Source organism: Meles meles, chromosome 1 (genome assembly GCF_922984935.1).
Source record: "Meles meles chromosome 1, mMelMel3.1 paternal haplotype, whole genome shotgun sequence".
NCBI lineage: Eukaryota > Metazoa > Chordata > Mammalia > Carnivora > Mustelidae > Meles > Meles meles.
In genome coordinates, this window is record NC_060066.1 from 87,060,597 (window position 1) to 87,083,799 (window position 23,203).

General features: G+C 39.6%; 2 protein-coding genes across 8 annotated transcripts in view; one reads left to right on the forward strand and one right to left on the reverse strand.

Annotated features, from left to right (window-relative positions):
* Window positions 1–7,774, reverse strand: part of SGK3 (serum/glucocorticoid regulated kinase family member 3) — a 183,164-nt gene extending 175,390 nt beyond the window's left edge. For 5 of the 7 annotated variants that reach the window (XM_046020129.1, XM_046020090.1, XM_046020081.1 and 2 more), the window contains exon 1: window positions 7,600–7,721. The gene's annotated coding sequence lies outside the window, so the exon portion shown is untranslated. Of the gene's footprint in view, window positions 1–6,236; window positions 6,331–7,599; window positions 7,722–7,751 lie in introns of those variants that run through there. The other 2 variants (XM_046020098.1, XM_046020112.1) reach the window with 2 other exon arrangements.
* Window positions 7,775–8,084: 310 nt separating this feature from the next.
* The window catches only part of VCPIP1 (valosin containing protein interacting protein 1), a 31,373-nt gene continuing 16,254 nt past the window's right edge, over window positions 8,085–23,203 (forward strand). Inside the window, exons 1-2 of the mRNA XM_046020053.1 lie at window positions 8,085–11,054; window positions 22,354–22,440. Of these exons, the coding sequence (XP_045876009.1) occupies window positions 8,351–11,054; window positions 22,354–22,440 (2,791 nt within the window). The 5' untranslated portion in view covers window positions 8,085–8,350. The remainder of the gene's footprint in view (window positions 11,055–22,353; window positions 22,441–23,203) is intronic.

A 23,203-nucleotide genomic window follows, 5' to 3' on the forward strand; every position in this document is an offset into this window, starting at 1 on the left:
AAAATCCTGGAATGCCAATTTTAATTATCACCCGGTAACTGTAAAGCAGTCACTTATTATAAGATAGAGTTAGATTTGTGAGTATCTGACTTTTTAAAATTTTTTATTTTTTTATTAACATATAATGTATTATTAGTCCCAGGGGTACAGGTCTGTGAATCGCCAGGTTTAAACACTTCACAGCACATACCTTCCCCAACGTCCATAACCCCACCCCCCTCTCCCTACCAGCCTCCCCCCCCTCCCCCCCGCAACCCTCAGTTTGTTTTGTGAGATTAAGAGTCTCTTATGGTTTGTCTCCCTCCGGATGTCATCTTGTTTCATTTATTCTTTTCCTACCCCCCAAACCCCCACGTTGCCTCTCAACTTCCTCATATGAGGGAGATCATAAAAGATAATTGTCTTTCTCTGACTGACTTATTGACTTTTTTTTTTTTTTAAGTAAGTTCTATGCCCAACGTGGGGCTTGAACTCAGGACCCTAAGATCAAGAGTTACATGTTCTGGGGCACCTGGGTAGCTCAGTGGGTTAAAGCCTCTACCTTCAGCTCAGGTCATGATCCCAGGATCCTGGGATCAAGCCCTGCATCCGGCTCTCTGCTCAGCAGGGAGCCTGCTTTCTCCTCTCTCTCTGACTGCCTCTCTGTCTACTTGTGATCTCTCTGTGTCAAATAAATAAATAAAATCTTAAAAAAAAAAAAAAAAGAGTTACATGTTCTACCAACTAAGCCAGGGGCCTCACCCCTTGTTAAGCATGACATCTTGAGTCTCTAATCTGATTATTGCTGGAAACCACAAAACAATTCCTGTGTATTTACTTACAGCTACTAAGTTATTCTGAATGAGTGTGTATGTTTGTGTCCACATGCACGTGTGCTTTGTGCAATTTGTTTCTAACTGGAATGTAGCACTGCAGTTGGAGTGTTGGCTCTTTTGAGTTTGGCCTCTCTAGGCTACTGTGTGACATGTGATGACCCAACTCTATCAAATAACCATGAAATCGTTATACATTTTGTCATGATGTCCTTTGGTTTTCATCCGGTACAAAATCCTAAACTCTACATGAACTCAGGCATTCAAAACTCATGTTTTAAGGTGCTCATTTGAGAATTCATAAATATTGTTTTATATTAGTACCAGAATGCCAACACAGGTTTTTAAAACATTTTTTAGAGAATTTGTGGATTTTCTATGAAGGTGTATGCTTGGATCTCAGTCTCAGAAACACTGCCATGGATGATAGCCATTCATTCACTCAGCAATATTTGTTGAGGCTACTGTGTGCCTGGCACAGGGAATCTAACAATCAACAAACTGCCTGCCTTTATGAACAGCCTTACAGTCTAATGGGCAAGGAGGACAATAGACAAGTAATTATATAATTTCAGATACTGATTAGTGCTGTAAAGAAAGTGAGTAGGAGGGTTAAAAGGACAGAGGTGTTATTTTTGAGAGGATGGCAGGAGTGGCATCTTGCTGGGGATAACATTTGAGCAGACACCTAAATGATCACCTGGGGAAAGTTTTCCAATCCGAAGAAAAGCAAGTGCAAAGGCCTTAAGACAGGAATGTGCTTGGAGTGTTTGAGGACCAACAAGGTGTGTGACAGAGGCATGAGCCAAGGAAATAATGTCTGAAGTAGCCAGGTCCCCCAGGGTCCTGTAATGTAGTTAAGACTTTGCTGGTTCTTAGGGGGAAAAATGGGATTGCAGAAGGCATGCTTTAAATAGACTAGAGGTGGAACATCTATCTCTGGAACTCAGGAACTCAACTCTTTTTTTCTTTTACTCCGCGCATTTTTAAAAGTATTTATTTATTTGAGGGAAAGAGAGAGAGAGAGAGAGAACACGAGAGAGAAAGAGAGAGAACACAAGCAGAAGGGGCAGAGGGAGAGAGAGAGAGAATCTCAGGCAGACTCTGAGCTGAGCACAGAGACTGATGTGGGTCTGGATCCCAGGACCCTAAGATCATGACCTAAGCCAGAACCAAAAGTTAGATGCTTAACTGACTGCACCATCCAGGTGCCCCTTTTTTCTTTTTTAAAACTGACTTTATTGAGGTATAATTTACACAAACAAATGCACGCTTTTTAAGAGTTCAGTTGGATGAGTTCTGGCAAATGTATACATCCATGTCATCACCATAATCAAGATGAAGAATATTTCCATGATCCTAAAAAGTTCCCTTGTTCCCTTTTATAGTCAGTCCCCATCCCTTGACCCCCACCAGAGTGAGGAACTCACTGGAATTTGGGGAATCACTATTTTTAATGTAGAATTAATAGCTGTAAGGACTTAGATTTGTCCTGCCAACAAAGAGCCACAGCCACATGTGGCTACTTAAATTTAATTAAAATTAAATAAAGTTAGGGGCACCTGGGTGTCTCAGTAGGTTAAGCCTCTGCCTTCAGCTCACGTCATGATCTCAGAGTCCTGGGATCGAGCCCCGCATCAAGCTCTCTGCTCAGCAGGGAGCCTGGTTTCCCCCCTCTTTCTTCCTGCCTCTCTGTCCACTTGTGATCTCTGTCAAATAAATAAATAAAATCTTTTTAAAAATTAAATGAAGTTAACAAATCAGTTCCTAAGTTGCACTAGCTGCATTTCAAGTACTTAATAGCCACATGTGGCTAGTGGTTGCCATAATGGACAGGAGGACAGACATAGGACTTTTCCATCACTGCAAGTAGTTCTATTGGGCAATGTAGAGATGTGACTGGGTAGAATTTGACCTTTACCACATGAATGTAGGCTCAGCAGCCTACCTTAACTGACTGAGCCACCCAGGCATCCCTCTCTACAACTCCTGTTCACAAAGCCCTCCTTCTGCCCTTTAAAATACCTTTTTCATGAGCCTTTTGAGAATTGCTCCTCTCTGTCCCCAGTTGCTGTCTGATACAGAAAACACAAATGCTTTCTGGAGCCAGGCAAGTAATATGTCTCAAGGGGACCTGGTATATGATGTTAGAGTAAAGTGCTGGCCACTGTGCAAAGATGTTCACACTCAGTGGTTTAAACCACTGCCTTCGGCTCAGGTCATGATCTCAGGGGCCTGGGATCGAGTCCCGCATCGGGCTCTCTGCTCCGCGGGGAGCCTGCTTCCCTCTCACTCTCTCTCTGCCTGCCTCTCTGCCTACCTCTCTGCCTACTTGTGATCTCTCTCTGTCAAATACATAAATAAAATCTTAAAAAAAAAAATAAAAATAAAAATAAAAAAAAGTTAAACTGCTACTGGCCAAACAAAAACACATGTAAGCCAAGTTTTGCCACTGGCCATCAGTTTGCACTCACTTCTTGGCTAATTCTCTCTCAAATCACAAAGCAGCTGTGATGCAGTGGAAAGTGTGAGTGAACATGGACGAAAACCTTCACTGGAAGCCCAGCTCTGCTACTTGCTAGCTGGGTGGTAATAATGATGATAATAATAATGTTAACCTTCCAGAGTTAAATCTTCTCATCTGTATAATAAAAACAATACTACCTATGTCACAGGATTTTTTTTTTCCTTAAAGATATTATTTATCCAGGGGCGCCTGGGTGGCTCAGTGGTTAAGCCGCTGCCTTCGGCTCAGGTCATGATCTCAGGGTCCTGGGATCCAGCCCCGCATCGGGCTCTCTGCTCAGCGGGAAGCCTGCTTCCTTCCCCTCTCTCTGCCTGCCTCTCTGCCTGCCTCTCTGCCTACTTGTGATCTCTCTCTGTCAAATAAATTTAAAAAAAAAAAGATATTATTTATCCATTTGACAGAGAGAGAAAGAGAGAGAGAGAGTGAGCGCGAGCGAGCACAAGCAGGGAGAGTGGCAGAGGGAGAAGGAGAAGCAGGCTCCCCACAAGGGGTTCCACTGATGCAGGGCTAGATCCCAGAACCCTGGGATCATGACCTGAGCTGAAGGCAGATGCTTAACCAACTAAGCCACCCAGGAACCCCTCGCAGGATTGTTTTAAAGATTAAGATAGTATTCTTAAAAACACCCACCCTATAGTAAGCCCTCAATAATTTTTTTCATAGCATCTGTGAAATTTATTTTCTTGTATTGTTTTGATCAATTATATGTTTTATTCTACCTGTATTAATGAACAATTTGGTTGTGCCTATTTCTTCTGTTAGACTCTGAGTTCCTCTGGGTCAGGGATGACCTCTGTGTCCCTTTGAGCTCCTATAATACCTATTCCAGTAATAAAGTCCGTGTCCACCCTGAGATTCAGCAAAAGCTTGTGACTCAAAGTCTGACTGGGAGATAAATCTGGAAGAATATAGTCAACTCTTAGTACAAATGTATATTTCATATAAGAAAGCATGTGGCTGGGGCACCTGGGTGGTTCAGTTGGTTAAGCATCTGCCTTTGGCTCAGGTTATGCTTCAGAGGTCCTGGGATTGAGCTCAACATCAAGGATTCCTGCTCAGTGGGCAGACTGATTCTTCCTTTCCCTCTCCCCCTCCTTCCTCTTGTGCTCTCTCTGTAATAAATAAAATAATCTCAAAAAAAAAAAAAAAGTATGTGGCTGACTTTTAACAATCCCCAAAGTTATGATTCCTTTCCTTTTCCAATATAAAAGAGAAAAAAACGATGGTTGTTCTCTTAAGTGGATGCCTCTTGCTTTTGCATTTACTAGGTATGTTAACAGCAATACAGGAATTTTAGAAGTGTCCTACTAGAAATTTATAGGGTGAGGGGTAGGGAAAGGGTTTCGGTTTTAACTACATTTTGGCAATTCAGATAGAAGTGATGCGGGGGGCGGCGCCTGGGTGGCTCAGTGGGTTAAAGCCTCTGCCTTCAGCTCAGGTCATGATCCCAGAGTCCTGGGACTGAGCCCCACATCGGGCTCTCTGCTCCACGGGGAGCCTGCTTCCTCTTCTCTCTCTGCCTGCCTCTCTGCCTAGTTGTGATTTCTCTCTCTCAAATAAATAAAATATTTTAAAAAATTTAAAAAAAAAGAAGTGATGCTGGATAAAGGTGGTAGAAGAGGTATGTATCAGAGCAGCTAACAGGGACTCAGTTCATTTCCCCATCTGGAATACTGAGACAGGAACAAGAACTATTAAGAATCTCATAAAGTTCTTGTGGAAGTTATTAGACAATTAAGGTCATATAATTTGGGAAGAAGAGGAAGGAAGCATGTGTATCTCACATAAGCAGGTTAGAAGTTTTCTGCACTTCTATGGCTTTGTAAGAAACAGCATGTCATATTTTGTCCTAACAAAATTTTCTTACTTTACAGGTACCCATGCCTTCTAAATGCCTATAAAAGATTAATTCACATATTGAACTTGGTATGGTTAGTATCATTGCCCCTTGGGATGCCTGGGTGGCGCGGTTGGTTGTCTACCTTCACTTTGGGTCATGATCCCGGATTCCTGGGATCAAGTCCCACATCGTGCTCCTTGCTCAGTGGGGAGCCTGCTTCTACCTTTGCCTGCTGCTCCCCCTGCTTGTGCTCTTTCTTTCTAACAAATAAATAAACTATTAAAAAAAGAAAACATATCATTACCCCTTTATTTAAAAGCTTTCTTCTTTCTGAACTTTGCATCTATAGACTTGTTAAATAAGTGATTTGTAGGTTAAATGACCTAATTTAACTCCAGAATTGATTGAAAATTTAATTCCCCCTTTCCCCTACTGTGCCTTATGCCAGGGTATTTTGTTTTTTCCTCTCAAAAGTATCGTTCTTAAAACTAGTAGAACTATAGTAACAAATGAGCTTAAATGTCAGATTTAGTTTGGGAAGAATGTTTCTAACTAATCAAGGTTTCATATGGGGACCATGGATTAGTCAAATGGACAGTGCTTGACAAGCCAGAGCGAGGCCACCCATTTCTTCAGTAGGGTTTTGCCAAGTATGATTTTGTCAAGTATGATTCAGAATGACACATTCAGATGCAATTTGAAAAAATCTATTTCATTGTTTAAATGTATTATCAGTATGGAAAATCTGCCTTGGTGATGTCAAGACATAAAAGTGCATGCCAGTGTGCACACTACCATTATCTTTCATGTGCTCTGAAGCTTTTATAATTCAATTCTTTGGATTCTGTATGCGGAGAATAAAATTCCACTGCAAGTGTAACTTCTCAGTAACAGTAAACAATGATTTTCACTTAATGGACACATTTAATTTCTCAACTTACAAACAACAAAAACCAGTCCCAAGATCACCAAACTGTTGTCAGAATGGAAATAAACAACTTTTCCTGCATGAATTAAGAAAAAATTTATTGAAAATTATCCCTTTAAGTAACATTACCTATCTTGTATGAAGGTAACATCATTTTTTGCATGGGCCACGAAGAATTGGGTGAGAAAAAAACACTTGAAGAATTTCTCTTTCAAACATGTTTCTTTGGAAGAAAATTGTAGACAATAATTAGGGTGAAAGTCAACACTAATACTCTTTAGGAGTGTCTTACAGATGGTTCATTTCAAAGCATCAAATTCAATTTACTCAAAAAACCCAACAAGGTAAACAATTCCCTTGGCAGGGGTAGAGGACTCAAATGATCTCATGGACTGCACTGGTGTATCTGTTTTGTGCCAAATGTTTCAGAAATTCTGAGACAGTTCACTTATCTAAGGTTTCAGAAAGCAAGAATTTCCAGAATAAGTGAAAGGGGCTAACTGTACAATAATAATTAAAACAATACTAGCTTTTAATTAACGTATCAATGTGTTTTGCATGAAGAGGCAGTTTCAAAGCACACAATAAAATAAAGCTGTGCTGCCTTCTTAAGGGTAAACATCTTTACCACTCCTTGACTCACTAAGAGACTCAGAGGCTTAACAAAAGGTCTGAGCTTAACAGCTCTTTTCTTTTGTAGAAATTAGTGTAAAAAGCACTCTCTGCGTCAGAGATATACTAGTGATTTGACCTTGGACAAGTAAGTCACTTAACTCCTACTCTGGAGTCAACAATACCTGGTAACATATTACAGGACTGGTGGGAGGATGAGATGATATATGTGAACACATTATGTACACTATAAAGCAATAGTAATGGGAAATTAGTTATTTTATATAAAACTGGTCTAACCTTTCCTGCCTATATCCCTGTCTGCAGGTACAGATGTAGATCTGAATGCCTAACAGTCACTTACGGGCTGTGTGAACCTGAGTAAGTCATTTCCTTTCCCGACATGGATTCTAACAAGGTTATTACGAAGATCAAATTATATCGTGTATGTAAAGGCTGCGACAGGAATATACTAGAACTTAGTAAATGATAGCTGTTATAGCTCTCTGAGGAGAGGGCCGTAAGTAGCAAACTATATCTAGTTAAAAGGCTTTGTATGTATATACGACTCTATACGCATCCAAGGTATTGTTATTTGTACTCTAAACTTTAAGGATGTACAGGGAACTAGGAAACAAATGGCGCCTCAGTGACCCTCAGTAGAGAGGGGGGAAAGGGCAGAAAGGGGGACTTAGGCACCTCAGTGGTTTGGAATAGGAGCAGGAATGACAACAGAGAAGTGTGGCAGAAAAAAAGACCTTAAGACATACTCTGAGAATTCATTGTCTTCCCCCTTTTTCTTTTACGACCTCCAGTCTAGATTAGATCATTTCATTCAATTTACCAGCCCGCCATATCGCTGGACATTTATATACTGTACCTTCTTTACTGAGAGCCTTTCATTCCCCTCCCCTTCTATGAGTCGAGAACTTCAGGCCCTCCGCTTCCGACACCCATTCCCTTTAATTCTGTTTTTACCAAGCTTCCCCGTATCCTCCTCTCCGCCTAAGGGGGAAGTGAGGCTGAACGCACCGCAGGGCATTCTAGGAAATGTGGTCTCTCATTCTCTTTTGCTTGCGCCCCAGAAGTGGAAAGTCGACAAAGGCGACCCAGTTAAAACTACAACTCCCGGCAGCCAACAGGAGTGACACTCTTCCTTTCTGCTCCCCTTCCTACTGCCTTCCTCTTCCTCCTCTCCGCGGGAGCTGAACTGCTTGGCCTCACGGTATTGTAGTTCTTTCTGGATCCAAGATCCTAGCACTCAACGGCCCGGATAGAGGCTGCAAGACTCTAATTCCCAGAGGGCAGAGCGGTAGCTGCGCCTGCGCACTCTCAGTGAGGGCGTGTATGTCTGTGTGTCTGAGGGAGAGAGAGAGCGAGAGTGAGTGAGTGTGAGTGTTGGGTAGGGTGGTGGCCGTTACGTTCGGGGCAACGGCTACGGCAGTGGAGAAGTAAGAAGAGAAACAACGTCCGGCGCTTCCGCCTTCGCTTAGGAGGAGGAGGAGCTGGTAGGGAAAGGAAAGTGATTCGCCCTGGGCCTGAACTGGACAGAGTCGGGCTGGTGGGGGGTCTGGGCTATGAGCCTTTGAGGGTCGCTTGGGACGCGGAGCGAGACACGAGAGCCGAGAGGTATGTCTCAGCCGCCGCCGCCGCCGCCGCTGCCGCCTCCACCTCCTCCCCCTGAGGCTCCGCAGACTCCGCCGTCCCTGGCGGCGGCGGCTCCTCCGGGGGGGCTCTCGAAACGGAGAGACCGGAGAATCCTCTCCGGGAGCTGCCCGGATCCGAAGTGCCAGGCGCGTCTGTTCTTCCCGGCCTCCGGTTCGGTCAGCATCGAGTGTACCGAGTGCGGACAGCGGCACGAGCAGCAACAGCTGCTGGGGGTGGAGGAGGTGACCGACCCGGACGTAGTGCTACACAACCTGCTGCGGAACGCGCTGCTCGGCGTGACAGGGGCACCCAAGAAGAACACGGAACTGGTAAAGGTGATGGGCCTTTCTAACTACCACTGCAAATTGTTGTCGCCCATATTAGCTCGCTATGGAATGGATAAACAGACAGGCAGGGCTAAGCTTCTTCGGGACATGAACCAGGGTGAACTGTTCGATTGCGCTTTGCTCGGTGACCGCGCCTTCCTCATCGAACCAGAGCACGTTAACACGGTGGGCTACGGCAAGGACCGCTCCGGAAGCCTCCTGTATTTGCATGACACTCTTGAGGACATCAAGCGGGCCAATAAAAGCCAGGAATGCCTCATTCCGGTTCATGTGGATGGGGATGGACACTGCTTGGTGCATGCTGTGTCTCGGGCTCTAGTAGGCCGGGAGCTCTTCTGGCATGCCTTGAGAGAGAATCTTAAACAACACTTTCAGCAGCACCTGGCCCAGTATCAAGCCCTGTTCCATGACTTCATTGATGCCGCTGAATGGGAGGACATTATCAATGAGTGTGACCCTCTGTTTGTACCACCCGAAGGTGTTCCCTTAGGCTTGAGGAACATCCACATATTTGGCCTTGCCAATGTATTACATCGCCCTATTATTCTGCTAGATTCTCTCAGTGGCATGAGAAGCTCTGGTGATTATTCAGCCACCTTTCTGCCTGGGCTCATCCCTGCAGAGAAGTGCACAGGGAGAGATGGTCATTTGAACAAACCAATCTGTATTGCATGGAGTAGCTCTGGTAGAAACCATTATATTCCCTTGGTAGGCATAAAAGGGGCTGCTTTGCCCAAATTGCCTATGAATTTGCTGCCTAAAGCTTGGGGTGTGCCTCAGGACCTTATTAAAAAGTACATTAAACTTGAGGAAGATGGTGGTTGTGTTATTGGAGGAGACAGAAGTTTGCAGGATAAGTATTTGCTTAGGCTTGTTGCTGCTATGGAAGAAGTCTTTATGGACAAACATGGTATCCATCCTAGTTTGGTTGCTGATGTCCATCAGTATTTCTACAGGAGGACTGGGGTGATAGGAGTTCAGCCTGAAGAAGTCACAGCAGCTGCTAAAAAAGCAGTAATGGATAATCGCCTTCACAAATGTTTGCTTTGTGGTGCCCTTTCTGAACTTCATGTTCCTCCAGAGTGGTTGGCTCCAGGAGGGAAACTGTATAACCTGGCAAAAAGTACTCATGGACAGCTGAGGCCTGACAAAAATTATAGCTTTCCCTTGAACAATTTAGTTTGCTCATATGATTCAGTGAAAGATGTTCTGGTACCAGACTATGGATTGAGTAACCTGACAGCTTGTAATTGGTGCCATGGCACTTCTGTGCGAAGGGTCAGAGGAGATGGGTCTATTGTGTATTTGGATGGGGACAGAACTAATTCTAGGTCCACTGGTGGCAAATGTGGTTGTGGATTCAAACATTTTTGGGATGGTAAAGAGTATGACAATCTACCAGAAGCTTTTCCTATTACTTTGGAATGGGGTGGAAGAGTGGTCAGAGAAACAGTATATTGGTTCCAGTATGAAAGTGATTCATCTTTGAATAGTAATGTTTATGATGTTGCAATGAAACTTGTTACCAAGCACTTTCCAGGTGAATTTGGGAGTGAAATCCTGGTTCAGAAAGTTGTCCATACTATATTGCATCAGACTGCCAAAAAGAATCCTGATGATTATACTCCTGTAAATATAGATGGTGCTCATGCCCAAAGAGTCGGAGATGTACAAGGACAAGAGTCGGAGTCTCAGCTCCCAACTAAAATTATTCTTACTGGACAGAAAACGAAAACTTTACACAAGGAGGAGTTAAACATGAGTAAAACTGAAAGAACTATTCAACAGAATATTACGGAACAGGCTGCTGTAATGCAGAAACGGAAAACAGAGAAGTTAAAACAAGAACAAAAAGGTCAGCCCAGGACTGTTTCTCCTAGTACCATTCGTGATGGTCCATCCTCTGCACCTGCTACCCCTACCAAGGCTCCCTATTCACCAACGACTTCTAAGGAGAAAAAGATCCGAATAACAACTAATGATGGACGACAGTCCATGGTTACACTTAAGTCTTCAACAACCTTTTTTGAACTTCAAGAAAGCATAGCCAGAGAATTTAACATTCCTCCCTATTTACAGTGTATTCGTTATGGCTTTCCTCCTAAAGAGTTAATGCCACCCCAGGCAGGAATGGAAAAGGAGCCAGTTCCTTTGCAGCATGGTGACAGAATTACAATAGAGATTCTAAAAAGTAAAGCGGAAGGTGGTCAGTCTGCTGCAGCACACTCAGCCCACACTGTGAGACAAGAAGAGATTGCCGTTACTGGTAAACTATCTAAGGAACTTCAGGAGCAAGCTGACAAGGAAATGTATTCCTTGTGTCTTTTAGCAACATTAATGGGTAAGATTATTTTAACCTAGATGGTTATTTCTTAATTGTGAATATAATGCGTTGAGTTTTTCTGTTGTTTTTGTGGGGAAAAAAAAATCTAGTTATCAATTCATTATATATAAAGTTCAGGAGATTATTTTCTTCAGTTTTGTTTTTTGGGTTTTTTTTTTTTTAACAGTTAATGGATATATGTTAGCATGATTCTCTACTGATTAAATATTTAGGACAACATAACTTAAGAAAGTGAAAGTAGTCCCTTAACTGTCACCAGATTATTTCAATATAATTTATTGTTGTGATTTTTTTAAATAGCCTTATAATGTCTCTGTTTAAAACCTTTAAAAATATTCCCCCCCCCCCCCGGGCTCTATTGAGCTTGCCCACTTTGTCCCTTTTCATTTATTTTTAAAATTTTCTTTTCCTGCATGTCATGTGATTTCAGGACTTCCTGTTTGATGAATTGCAGTTTCTGGTGTTTATATTCTCATTGCACTCCCACCTAATAGTCTCTGTCCTCCATTTCCTGTTCTTCCTTTCCCAGTTCATCACATTTTTATTTGTATGTTAGGATTTGTGTTTAAGTAATTCCTATGCTTACTGACTCTATGCCATCAATTGTAATGAACTATTATAAACTCATGAGAAATATAAGAAACAGAGGTAGATGTTAATGGGGTTGCTTAAGAAGTGTTTCTTTTTAATAATTCAGCATAAATTAAAAATATCAGCCAAATATGTAAATTACATGATGATTTTAGATAATTTGGGATATGCTCCAACAGTGCACTTTTAACATGTTTGTTTGCTTAATCTTTGTTTTTAAAATCACTCTTAATATGCTTTACTAAGGCTTAAAGTAGAATTAAAATTTATATTACATATTAGAAGAGCCTTATTTTTGCTGAGATTAGAGCTTTTAACTGGAAAAGTGATCTGGGTTTGATTCTGTTTTCTAAGAGTATAAAAATCAGTGAATTGGGCCTTGACCTACCAAAATGAAGATTATTTATTCCTGGCTTGTTAAATTTGGGGGCCTAGAAGCTAATAGGAGATCTAAAAGCTCTGTGCACATTTATAACTTGATACTGATATTGCTGATTTTATTTTGGCAGACATAGCCATGGAATTGAGGGATGTGTCAAAAAATGTATTAGGCACTGTGTATTTCTCTCTCTTAGTTTCTGGTTTCTTAGACACTTCATGAAATAGAGGAAAGATCGTGTGATCTTTAGAGTCAGAAAGACCTAGAATTTGAATCTTGGCTCCACTACTTATTAACTTAGTGGTTCAGGCAAGCTGCTTAACTCCCCAAGACTTTAGTTGCCTCTTCTCTACAAAATACCCTTTGTAGTTGGTACCAGGGCAAAACTAAAATACTCCTAGAACTCTGAAAATTAAATAACATCATTAGAGAATGGCTAAAATTAGGTATATGCAGAAGGTACTTTAAAAACTGGCGATCTCCCAGGTGAAAAACCGGAGAGAGAAGGTCTTCCTCAATAGAAGGCGAACTGTTGAGGATGTAGCTCATCTCTTAACTAACCTTGGATGCTCAGTACCTAGTAGAGTGCCCAGCAGATTGTGGACACTTTGAAATGTTTTTGATTGGATTAAATAGATGACATTAACATGTCTAAAGAAAGGCTATGTCAGCAGAAATGGAATGGATGGTCAGCATTGAACATTGAAAAAGAACTGAAAAGCAGAATTTGGCACTGTTTATACACTGCTGTACAAAGGGAAAAGATACATCATCTGGGGTTCATGAAAATTCTGGTAACTAGAAAGGTAATCTCAAAGGGTGGGAATATTTCATCAGTCCTCACCATGGCCTGGCTGAAAGAACTGTATCATTCAGTGATTCTCTATTCATCAAGTATCTATTCAAAGCATTCATTTAACTTCCTAATAAAAGTATTGAGGGACAGGTGAGAGTGCAGATAAAGATTATGTTCACTTAGAAGGCTGTGCTCTCCATTGTAGATAAATAAATTGGCAAGAGTGAGACTATGATCTGTACTTTTAAGTCTGATCAGTATAGTAATATATTTTGTAATGAAAATCAGTAAAATATAGTTCTGGCTTATAATTACTCACTTTTTGAGTTTATTTTGAGGTTCTGGACCTGAATATCTGAATACTAGACTGTGGACTGCAATGAGTTCAACAAGATAATGTCTTCTTGTTATGATCTCTTCCCTCTTTACCTCCAACATTTATGTTGCTGCCACTATAAACCCATCTGTTTAAATCTATTCCCAACAAAATTTGAGTGTAAAAAGAGTGTTTTACTAATTTTATACTGTAGCACTTGAGAGATTTTCTGCTATAAAATAGTAAGAGAGTACCTGGCCTGTGTTAGTAACCTCTGTAAACATTCATTTTTTTAACCTTCTGATTTTCTATAACTATTTGAATTACGTAGAAGATAATCTTTTTCTTTCTTTCTTTTTTTTTTAAATTTAGAGAAAGCACAAGTGGGAGGGTGGGGGAGGGACAGAGAGAGAGGGAGAAAGAATCCCAAGCAGGCTCCATGCCCAGGACAGAACCCGATGCAGGCTTGGTCCCATGAACCTAAGACTGTGACCTGAACCTAAATAAAGAGTGGGATGCCCAATTGTCTGAGCCACCCAAGCACCCCTAGAAGATATTCTTAATAAAAGGTGATGTGGTGGTAAAATGTCAATTTGGGGATATATGTGTGTATATACATATATATGCTTGTATATTTGTGTGTACACACATACACGAACACATGCACACATACACAACCTTATGTAAAGAGTGCTGGAGAACTATCGATGTTTAGTTTGGAGAGGGGTGGAAAAAGGAAAATGACAGGACTTATTTAGAAGACGGCAAGTTCACTAGTTGTGATTTTTCTCTGTCGAATAAATAAAATATTAAAAAAAATTAAAAAAAAAAAGATGCCCGCAGGCTTTCACTGCATTTAAAAAAAAAAAAAAAAAGGAAGATGGCAAGTTCAAAATGCAGCAATTACTTTGTAAATTACCAGATAGGAGCTAAGCTGCTGATATGTTAGTTTAGAAAAGAGTGCATCAAGCCTTACACTGTTTGAATAACTTGTTTCTTCTCATTTAGGTTTAGGCTTAAGTACCCCCTTCTTAGGCTTTGCCTGACTGTTATCTAAAGGTTTGAGAGACCTTTGCTAACCACTCTAAATTGGTTCCCAATATCATTGTATCCTGTTCATTTCTCTCATTCCCTATTACAAGTTTTCATTATCTTATTTGTTGCTTTACTTATTTATTTTCTTACCCCACTGTATTATAAACTCCACAAAGGCAAAGATGGTAGCCTGTTTTATTCACTGATGAAGACCTTATCACTTGGCACAGGGCCTGGCACTTATTAGGTGTCAAAAAAATTGTTGAATGAATGAATGAATGCAGAGCTAGAGATTGTGCTGGTGATACAAAGATGAATGACACATAGACCTTGCCCTCCATAAACTTACCTGCAGGATCTCAACTGAGGCATTGTAATTATTATTTATTTGTATCAACAAATGCATCAGTCCTTTGCTCAGTATGAACCATTCATGGAACTAGTCACTTTGAATATATGATGATAGTTTAAAATGAAATAATGTTCTATGTGTAATATTTCACATTTTAATCTACTTTATGCAGACTATTGAGCAATTTTTGCAGACTGTCATCTTCATTATTTATATGTGAGTGACTTTGGCATTACAAAATATGTTATTAAATTTTCTCGTAGACCTTTTTTTTTGAAGATTTTATTTATTTATTTGACAGACAGCTCACAAGTAGGCAAAGAGGCAGGCAGAGACAGAGAGAGGGGGAAGCAGGCTTCCTGCTGAGTGGAAAGCACAATTCAGGGTTATGGACCCTGGGATTATGACCTGAGCCAAAGGCAGAGGCTTTAAACCCACTGGGCCACCCAGGTACCCCATCGTAGACCGTTTTTTGGTGGATTTTCTTTGTGGTAGGCATGACATATCGATCATAATAAGTACTAGGCTAGTTTCTTTTTTCTTAGTAGTGTATTCCACTAAGTTTCAAGTTAATTTTCATTTTCCAAAGATAAAGACAAATTTGTGAAAAAGAGTCTGTCAGTTTGGAGTTGCTTTAACAGAATTGAACTGCTTGTGATATTTACCCCACTTCACTATAAGGTTAGCAGCCTTTCAGGAGTTGAGAAACTTGTTTGATTTTTATATATCATTTATCTTCCTGAAAAAATGCATATAGATATATCTTAAGATAAATGTATGTTACACATGAATTTATACTATCATACTTTGGTGCTTGCGTCAGCATCACATATACTGAACTATCATACTTTGAAGATTAAGTTAAACATTGATTCTATTCCTTTGTGTACTCAACTACTTTGGAACCTTTTATTTTCCTTCATATTTTTTCAATTACAAGATTATATTATTTTTAAATATTCAAAGAATTCAAACATATATGAAGTAAAATATGATCGTTGTCTTTAACATTTTTACTTCCTAGAGAAAATCAGACTGTGTGTGTGTGTAAACATTTACATACAGATTTGCGTGCCTGTATATGTATGATGTATGCATCTTTTAATGCTAACGATAACACTAAAAGTTGTATGGGTTGGTTACACTTCAGGGACTCAGTCTAGGGAGAGAAACAGCCATGGCTTTCTTAGAAATGGTTTTGACTGTTGATAAGGCAGATACATTTTTAGATGGGAGGATCTGCAGGAAGGGTGGAGATATGGCAACAATTCTTTCAGCTAACCAATAGCTTTAGGATTATTTCTAGTAGAAACAGTTCCGTGTCTGTACTTTAAATTTGTATTTTGGCCAGTTTATTTTATGGTCATAGATACTTGAGTTCAGAGTTAATTTTAGGTATTTTGGGGGAGAGTCTTTAAAAATGTATTTCTTCTTTCTTTCTTTTTTTTTTTTAAGATTTTTATTTATTTATTTGACAGAGAGAGATCACAAGTAGATAGAGAGGCAGGCAGAGAGAGAAAGGGAAGGAGGCTCCCTGCTGAGCAGAGAGCCCGATGCGGGACTCGATCCCAGGACCCTGAGATCATGACCTGAGCCGAAGGCAACGGCTTAACCCACTGAGCCACCCAGGCGCCCGTATTTCTTCTTTCTAAAGTTTATTTATTTAGTACTCTCTAAAACCAACTCTGGGTTCAAACTCACAACCACAAGATCAAGAGTCGCAGTGCTTTTCCAGCTGAACCAGCCAGATGCCCCTAAAAAGATACTTCATTTCATTACTCAGCCATAGAAAAAGAATGAGATCTTGCTATTTGTGAAAACACGGATGGACCTACAGGGTATTATGCTTAGTAAAATAAGTCAGACAGAGAAAAAAAAAATACCATATGATTTTATTTATATGTGGAATCTAAAAAACAAAAAAGCAGAAACAGACCCATTAATTCAGCAAACAAACTGATGGTCATGGGGTTGGGGGGAGTGAGCAGAATGGATGAAGAGGAATGGGAGGTACAGCTTCCAGTTATGGAATGAATGTCATGGAAATGAAAGGTACAGCATAGGGAATATAGTCAATGGTATTGTAGTAGTGTTGTTTGGTGACAGATGGAGCTACACTTGTTGTGAGCATAGCATAACCTATAGAGTTGTCAAATCACTCGCTGTTGTACACCTGAAACTAATGTAATGTTTGTCAATTATACCTCACTAAAACCATCTATATTTCATATAGATGTTAGATTTTAAAATTTGCTCACTTCATAAATTTCAAAGTAGAAACTTCAAATTGGCTTTTTAAAAATTCACTAAGAAAATTGGAATGATGAGCTTTTAAGCCCATTTTAACACCATGGTTTTATTAGTAGTAGTAAAATCTAGAAAAATGTGGTATTTTAAAAAGTTTCACTTTAACATACTTTCTGAAAGTTAAAAATTACCTCTTCAAGAGGAAAAAAGTCAGATAAAGCGTAAGAAAAACCATCTGTAATACTACTGCCATTTATAACTACTGTTTAGGTAGGAGAACTAAAGACTTTTAGGAGGAAGGATTTGAGGAAGATGAAATGTGAACAGAGGTTATTGATGATGGTGGTATGTACTTTCTACATTTATATCTATACACAATGTGTTGGATATAAATACTTTATTGTTTACTGTGAAGAAACAGATGAATTATAAAGTAAAATTAATGGGGGACTAACAAAAATATGAGTTAATATAATATTTGCTAGATGCTTTACCAAGCTATTCCTCTTCTCTTAGAGTTTGCTTTCTAATGGAATGGCAGAAAAATAATTCTTTCCTTTTTTTTGGTAAAGTCTACTCTTTTAGTAGCTTTCAAATATACAATATAGTATTACTAACTATAGTTAATATGTACGTGGTGTACATTACATCCTCATAACTTATTTGATAAACTGGAAGTTTGTAACTAAAATTCTTCCCTTTCATTTTTTTTAAAGATTTTATTTATTTATTTGACAGAGATCACAAGTAGGCAGAGAGGCAGGCAGAGAGAGAGGGAAGGAAGCAGGCTCTCTGCTGGGCAGAGAGCCTGATGTGAGGCTCCGTCCCAGTACCCTGAGATCATGACCTGAGCTGAAGGCAGAGGCTTTACCCCACTGAGCCACCCAGGCGCCCTTCTGTTTCATTTTTGCTGTCAGTTTTGTTTTGTTTTGTTTTTTTTTTTTTAAGAATCATGAAGAGGTATAGATGGTTCCATTAGTTATATTTTATCCATATTAACACTGAGGAACAGTTATCATTGTGCAGCTTCATTTAAATTTTTCTGAACTTCTTTCAGGCATTGTTAAAAGGAAAAAACCTCATTTATACTGTTCATTCATTTATATTCTTTCAGTGCATATTGAGAGCGCTGCTCTCTACCTAGCACTGTCAGGCCCTGGGAATAGAAGTCACATAGACCGCTGACCTTTTCCTGACTTTGAGAAGCCAGTCTAGAAGGGGAAGCAGAAAAGTACAGTAAATGAACCTGCAGCGCAGTGAGGGCTGTGGTGCTCATCTCCTGTATAGGAGTAGCAAGGCAGGTATCTACTTACCTGCCTCTCTGAAGAATCCAAGAGGAAGTGACACCTGAATTGAGTTTTAAAGAATATATAGCAATTATTGACCTTTGGGAACCAGACCAGTTTGGTGGTGTTGCTTTGTAAAAGTGAAGTTACGGTGCAGTGAGAGATGTGAGATAGGAGAGAATGCAAGGATGACTCTTTGAGTGCCTTTATCTGCCATGAAAAAGGAACTTGGACTTTACGTTATGGTTTTGGGGAACCATTAAAGGTGTAACTCAGAAAGAGGAGGGATTTGAGGAGAACAGGATTGGAGAGAAAGCTTGGTAGGAGCTGATGGCAGTATTGCAGGCAGGAGACAGGCCTGAACCAGGTAATTATAGACCAGATGAGGGCAAGTGCAGTGGAGAGCAGTATGATGCTGATTGGGCACTTGTGCAGAGTGTAACAATTCCTGCTTCCTGATCTCTAATCTCTCTTCTTGGTTCTGTTACCAACAAACATGACTTAGTGGAAGTATTTGTATACCAAAGGAAATAATTTGTCTATTTTTTCTTCCCAACCAGTTGTTGAAGCCATGGATTTCTTTTTCTTTCTTTCCTTTTTTTTTTTTTTTAATTAACATATGATGTATTATTTGTTTCAGGGCTATAGGTCTGTGAATCATCAGTCATACACAATTCACAGCACTCACCATAGCACATACCCTCCCCAATATCCATCGCTCAACCACCCCATCTCTCCCACCCCAACCCCTCTAGCAACCCTCAATTTGTTTCCTGAGATTAAGAGTCTCTTAGGGTTTGTCTTCCTCCCTGGTCCCATCTTTTTTCATTTTTCCCTCCCTTCCCCTATGACTCCCCACCCTGCCTCTCTTCTTCATGTCAGTGAGATCATATAATAATTGTCTTTCTCTGATTGACCTATTTCACTTAGCATAATAGCCTCTACTTCCATCCACTTAATTGCAAATGGCAAGATTTCGTTTTTTGATGGCTGTACAGTATTCCATTGTGTGTGTGTGTGTGAGTGTGTGTGTGTGTGTGTGTATACACACATATGTATATATATATATCCCACATCTTCTTTACATGCCATGGGTTTCTATAAGAAAAAACTGGATAGTTCTGTCATATATGTTGTAACACAATTTGACCTCTGGTAAAGGTTTAGTGTCAGTGGAAAGGGATGGCTTAAGCTTTGGATTCAAATCCTGTCTCTGCCACTTACAAGCTGTTTGATCTTGGGAGAATTGCTTAGTTTGTTTCCTTTTCTGTAAAATAGAACTTCGTTGTGATGAAAAAACTAAACTATGTAAAGTGCCTGCTCAAAGCTGGGTAGATAATAGAGGTTTCAATTTATTTATCCTTCCCTTAAAGCAACAGAGCATGCATGCTCAAAGAGGCCACATATTGCTTTGAAGGGGGGTGAAGTTTGGTTCTCGAGAGAGGGTAAGCAAAATCTTTATTTAATGAGTAAAATTCTGATATACTGCAGTACATAAACAGATAAGCAGTATATCTGTCTATCTGTAGTACTCAAGTGCCATGGAGGAGGCTGCTTAGCAAAATGTTTTAAAGGGATCTTTAGGAGTAATTTTTTAAAAAGGATCCTTAGAGGGATAGAATGAAAACAAGGTTGATAGACACCCCAACAGAGTTCTTCTTAGAGTTCTGCCTGCTTAAATAAGGAGTGGTAAGGTATGTAAAACACTAGGAAATGTCATTTTTTGAACTAGTATTTAGTGGTGGTCAGTTTGGGAGAATTCACTATTTTTTTTTTTTTAAAGGGGGATTTTCTCTTCTTTTTTTTTTTTTTTTTAAGATTTTATTTATTTATTTGGGAGACAGAGATCAGAAGTAGGCAGAGAGGCAGGCAGAGAGAGAGAAGGAAGCAGGCTCCCTGCTGAGCAGAGAGCCCGATGCGGGGCTCGATCCCAGGACCCTGGGATCATGACCTGAGCTGAAGGCAGAGGCTTTAACCCACTGAGCCACCCAGGCGCCCCGAGAATTCACTATTTTGAGACCTATTCAGACTTTTACCAAAAAAAACTTAAGTGCTACCAAATAATTTTTTTAAAGCTTTTATTTATTTATTTATTTGGCAGAGAGAAACAAGCAAGGGGAGTAGCAGGCAGAGGGAGAGGGAGAAGCCATCTCCTTGTTGACCAGGGAGCCCAATGAGGGACTTGATCGCAGGACCCCAGGGTCATGACCTGAGCTAAAGGCAGAGGCTTAACCAACTGAGCCACCCAGGCACCCCACTACTATATAATTTTTATGTGTTTCCCAAATAAATTGTATTCTGAGTATTTTATAAAATACTTAGTACATTTAAGGTAACATTGATAACTAAATGAAAGGTTATTGCCATAGAAATAGTTATCCGGGGCGCCCGGGTGGCTCAGTGGGTTAAAGCCTCTGCCTTCAGCCTAGGTCATGATCCAGAGTCCTGGGATCGAGCCCCACATCGGGCTCTCCGCTCAGTGGGGAGCCTGCTTCCTCTTCTCTCTCTCTGCCTGCCTCTGTACCTACTTGTGATCTCTGTCTGTCAAATAAATAAATAAAATCTTAAAAAAAAAAAAAAAGGTAGTTATCCACATGAAGTTTAATGATAAGTCCAACAATCAGAACTTCTGCTGTAAGTTGTTAACATTCTGTATTTGGAGGCTTTACTAATATTCAAAATTTAAAATCAAATTCATATGTCCACCCTTAAATTTAGCCATATTCCAGATCATTAGTGAATGAAGTGTTTGTGTTTAAGTAAATGTTCTAGTTAACTGAAACTTTAAGCGCCAAGGCTTTTAAAATTTGCATACTTTAAACTGATGTATTGAGTACTCTAAACTTTAGCCAACTGCCATGCAAATTTATATTCCTGTTTATAAATGTGGGAAGGGGTTAGAGCTCTGAGAGATTGCATGTGTATAATGATTAAGACACATCATTAGTAACCTCCATTCAAATGTGAGATAGAGTAAAATTTTCTAGTACGAAAAATAAAAATTGACCTTTCTTTGTTAAGATTAACTAAAAAAAAGTCCTGACTGTAAATATAGTATTATCATTATCAGATTAGGAAATAAAGTATAAAGAAACAAAAACAATCATTCCACAAACCAAAAGTCATTTTTTAAAAAATCATTTATTGGGGCACCTGGGTGGCTCAGTCCGTTAAGCATCTGCCTTCAGCTCAGGTCATGATCCTGGGGTCCTGGGATTGAGCCCCACATTGGGCTCCCTGCTCAGTTGGGAGCCTGCTTCTTCCTCTTCCTCTGCCTGCCATTCCCCCTGCTTGTGCTCTCTCTGTTAAAAAAAATAAATAAATCTTAAAAAATTTTTTTTTTGTTTTGGGGAGAGAAAGAGAATCCCAAGCAGGCATTGTGCTGAGCTGAGTGTGGAGCCTGATGCAGGGCTTGACCCCACAATGCCATAACCTGAACCGAAACCAAGAGTCTGATGCTTAACCAACTGTGCCACGGAGCACCCTCAAAAATAACTAATTTTTATGTTCTTCTATTCTTCACTAACTTTTTGAACAGTGACTATTGGTTTTTTTATTTGAAACTTCTTATTGAAATAGTCACTGTCAAGGATGTTCTTAAAAAGGTGTTTTTGTGAAATGGTCATTTGCTTGTGGACATTTTGTAGACTTCTAAAGGTTATTCTGAATCTCTTCAACAAGGCATTTTCCCCCTAAATTTCTTTTTAAGAAAGTCAAATTTGGAATAACACAATATAGCATTAATTACTTATCTTTAGTTTACCTATTTACTTTTCTCCCTAGACTCTTTCATCTATTTTTTATTTGGTTTAAACAAATAGAGAATACACATTTCTGTGTTCTACTTGTTAAAAATAAGTATCTTTCAATAACCGTCTCTGTTCCTCTAGTTCAAGGTTGTGAACTACTTTCGTTTGAGTTGTTGTCTGTTTAATATGCCCAGTATTGACTCATGTAGTTTTAAAGACATTTTTTAATTAGTTCCTACATTTAAAAATTGGGAGAATTCACATGAAAAACTGAGATTTCTGGATTCTGAAAAGCTGTGTGGTCTTAAAATATTAGGCCTATACTCTTCTACGATAGCACTTGGTAGTGGCTGCCACCTTTAGATGGGCCGTGGATTTTCTAGTTTGTCACCGTCTCCTCACTCCATATCATCTCCTTATATTACACCAAGCAGTGTCACTCATTTAGATCTGCTCTGCAATCTCTGTTCGAGGTTAATCATTAAGCAACCTTAGGTTGAACTCTTTTGTTTGTTGCTAATACTATATCTGTTTTTATTTTACAGGAGAAGATGTGTGGTCTTATGCAAAGGGGCTTCCTCACATGTTCCAGCAGGGTGGAGTATTCTACAATATTATGAAGAAAACCATGGGTATAGTTAATATCTGATTTTATTCTTAGATAATATCTCCACTTAGGCTATTGTAAGATTAAGAAGGTCAGATATTCTAAAGCTATTTCCAACATTAATTTTTTGTATATGTTCTTCTTCAGCAGTTTGCCTAGTTAAAATGGATTTTTCTGATATTATCAGCTGTTTTTTCTGCTATAATATTACTAAAAAGTCTCCTATTACTTTCTTGCTGCTATTTTCTCATTAAATTCTGTATACGATTCTTAATAACTAGAGACAGAGTTTGAAATTAGAAACAGATTTGGTTATAATGGTAGTGACTAGACCAGAACCAGAAAGTACAGTATTTTTGTTGTTGTTGTTGTGTTTTGGCTGTTATTATTATATACCTCAGTGTTTTATGGACTTTAAGAAATTGCTCATTTTATATCTAACGTCTTTCCACATTGTTTATGCTCTGTTTATGAAGATAGGTGAAAGTATACAACTGTATCTTCAGTTTTATGGTCTTAAGAGAATGATGAGCAGTGTGTGTGTTTACCTCATGTGTTTTTTCAGAGAATTGATGTGAATGATTTTGGCCCCAGACTTTATCACTCTAGCTTTTCTCATTTTTTCACCTACCTGACCTCTGTATACATTAACTGCATAATCACTATTTATGGTTTTTATCTCTTACACACTTTTTTTTTCTTTCTTCAAAAAAACCAACCAACTTTGCTGTTGTAGAAATGTTCAAACATACATAAAAGTAGCAGAATAATATAATGAACCCCTATTT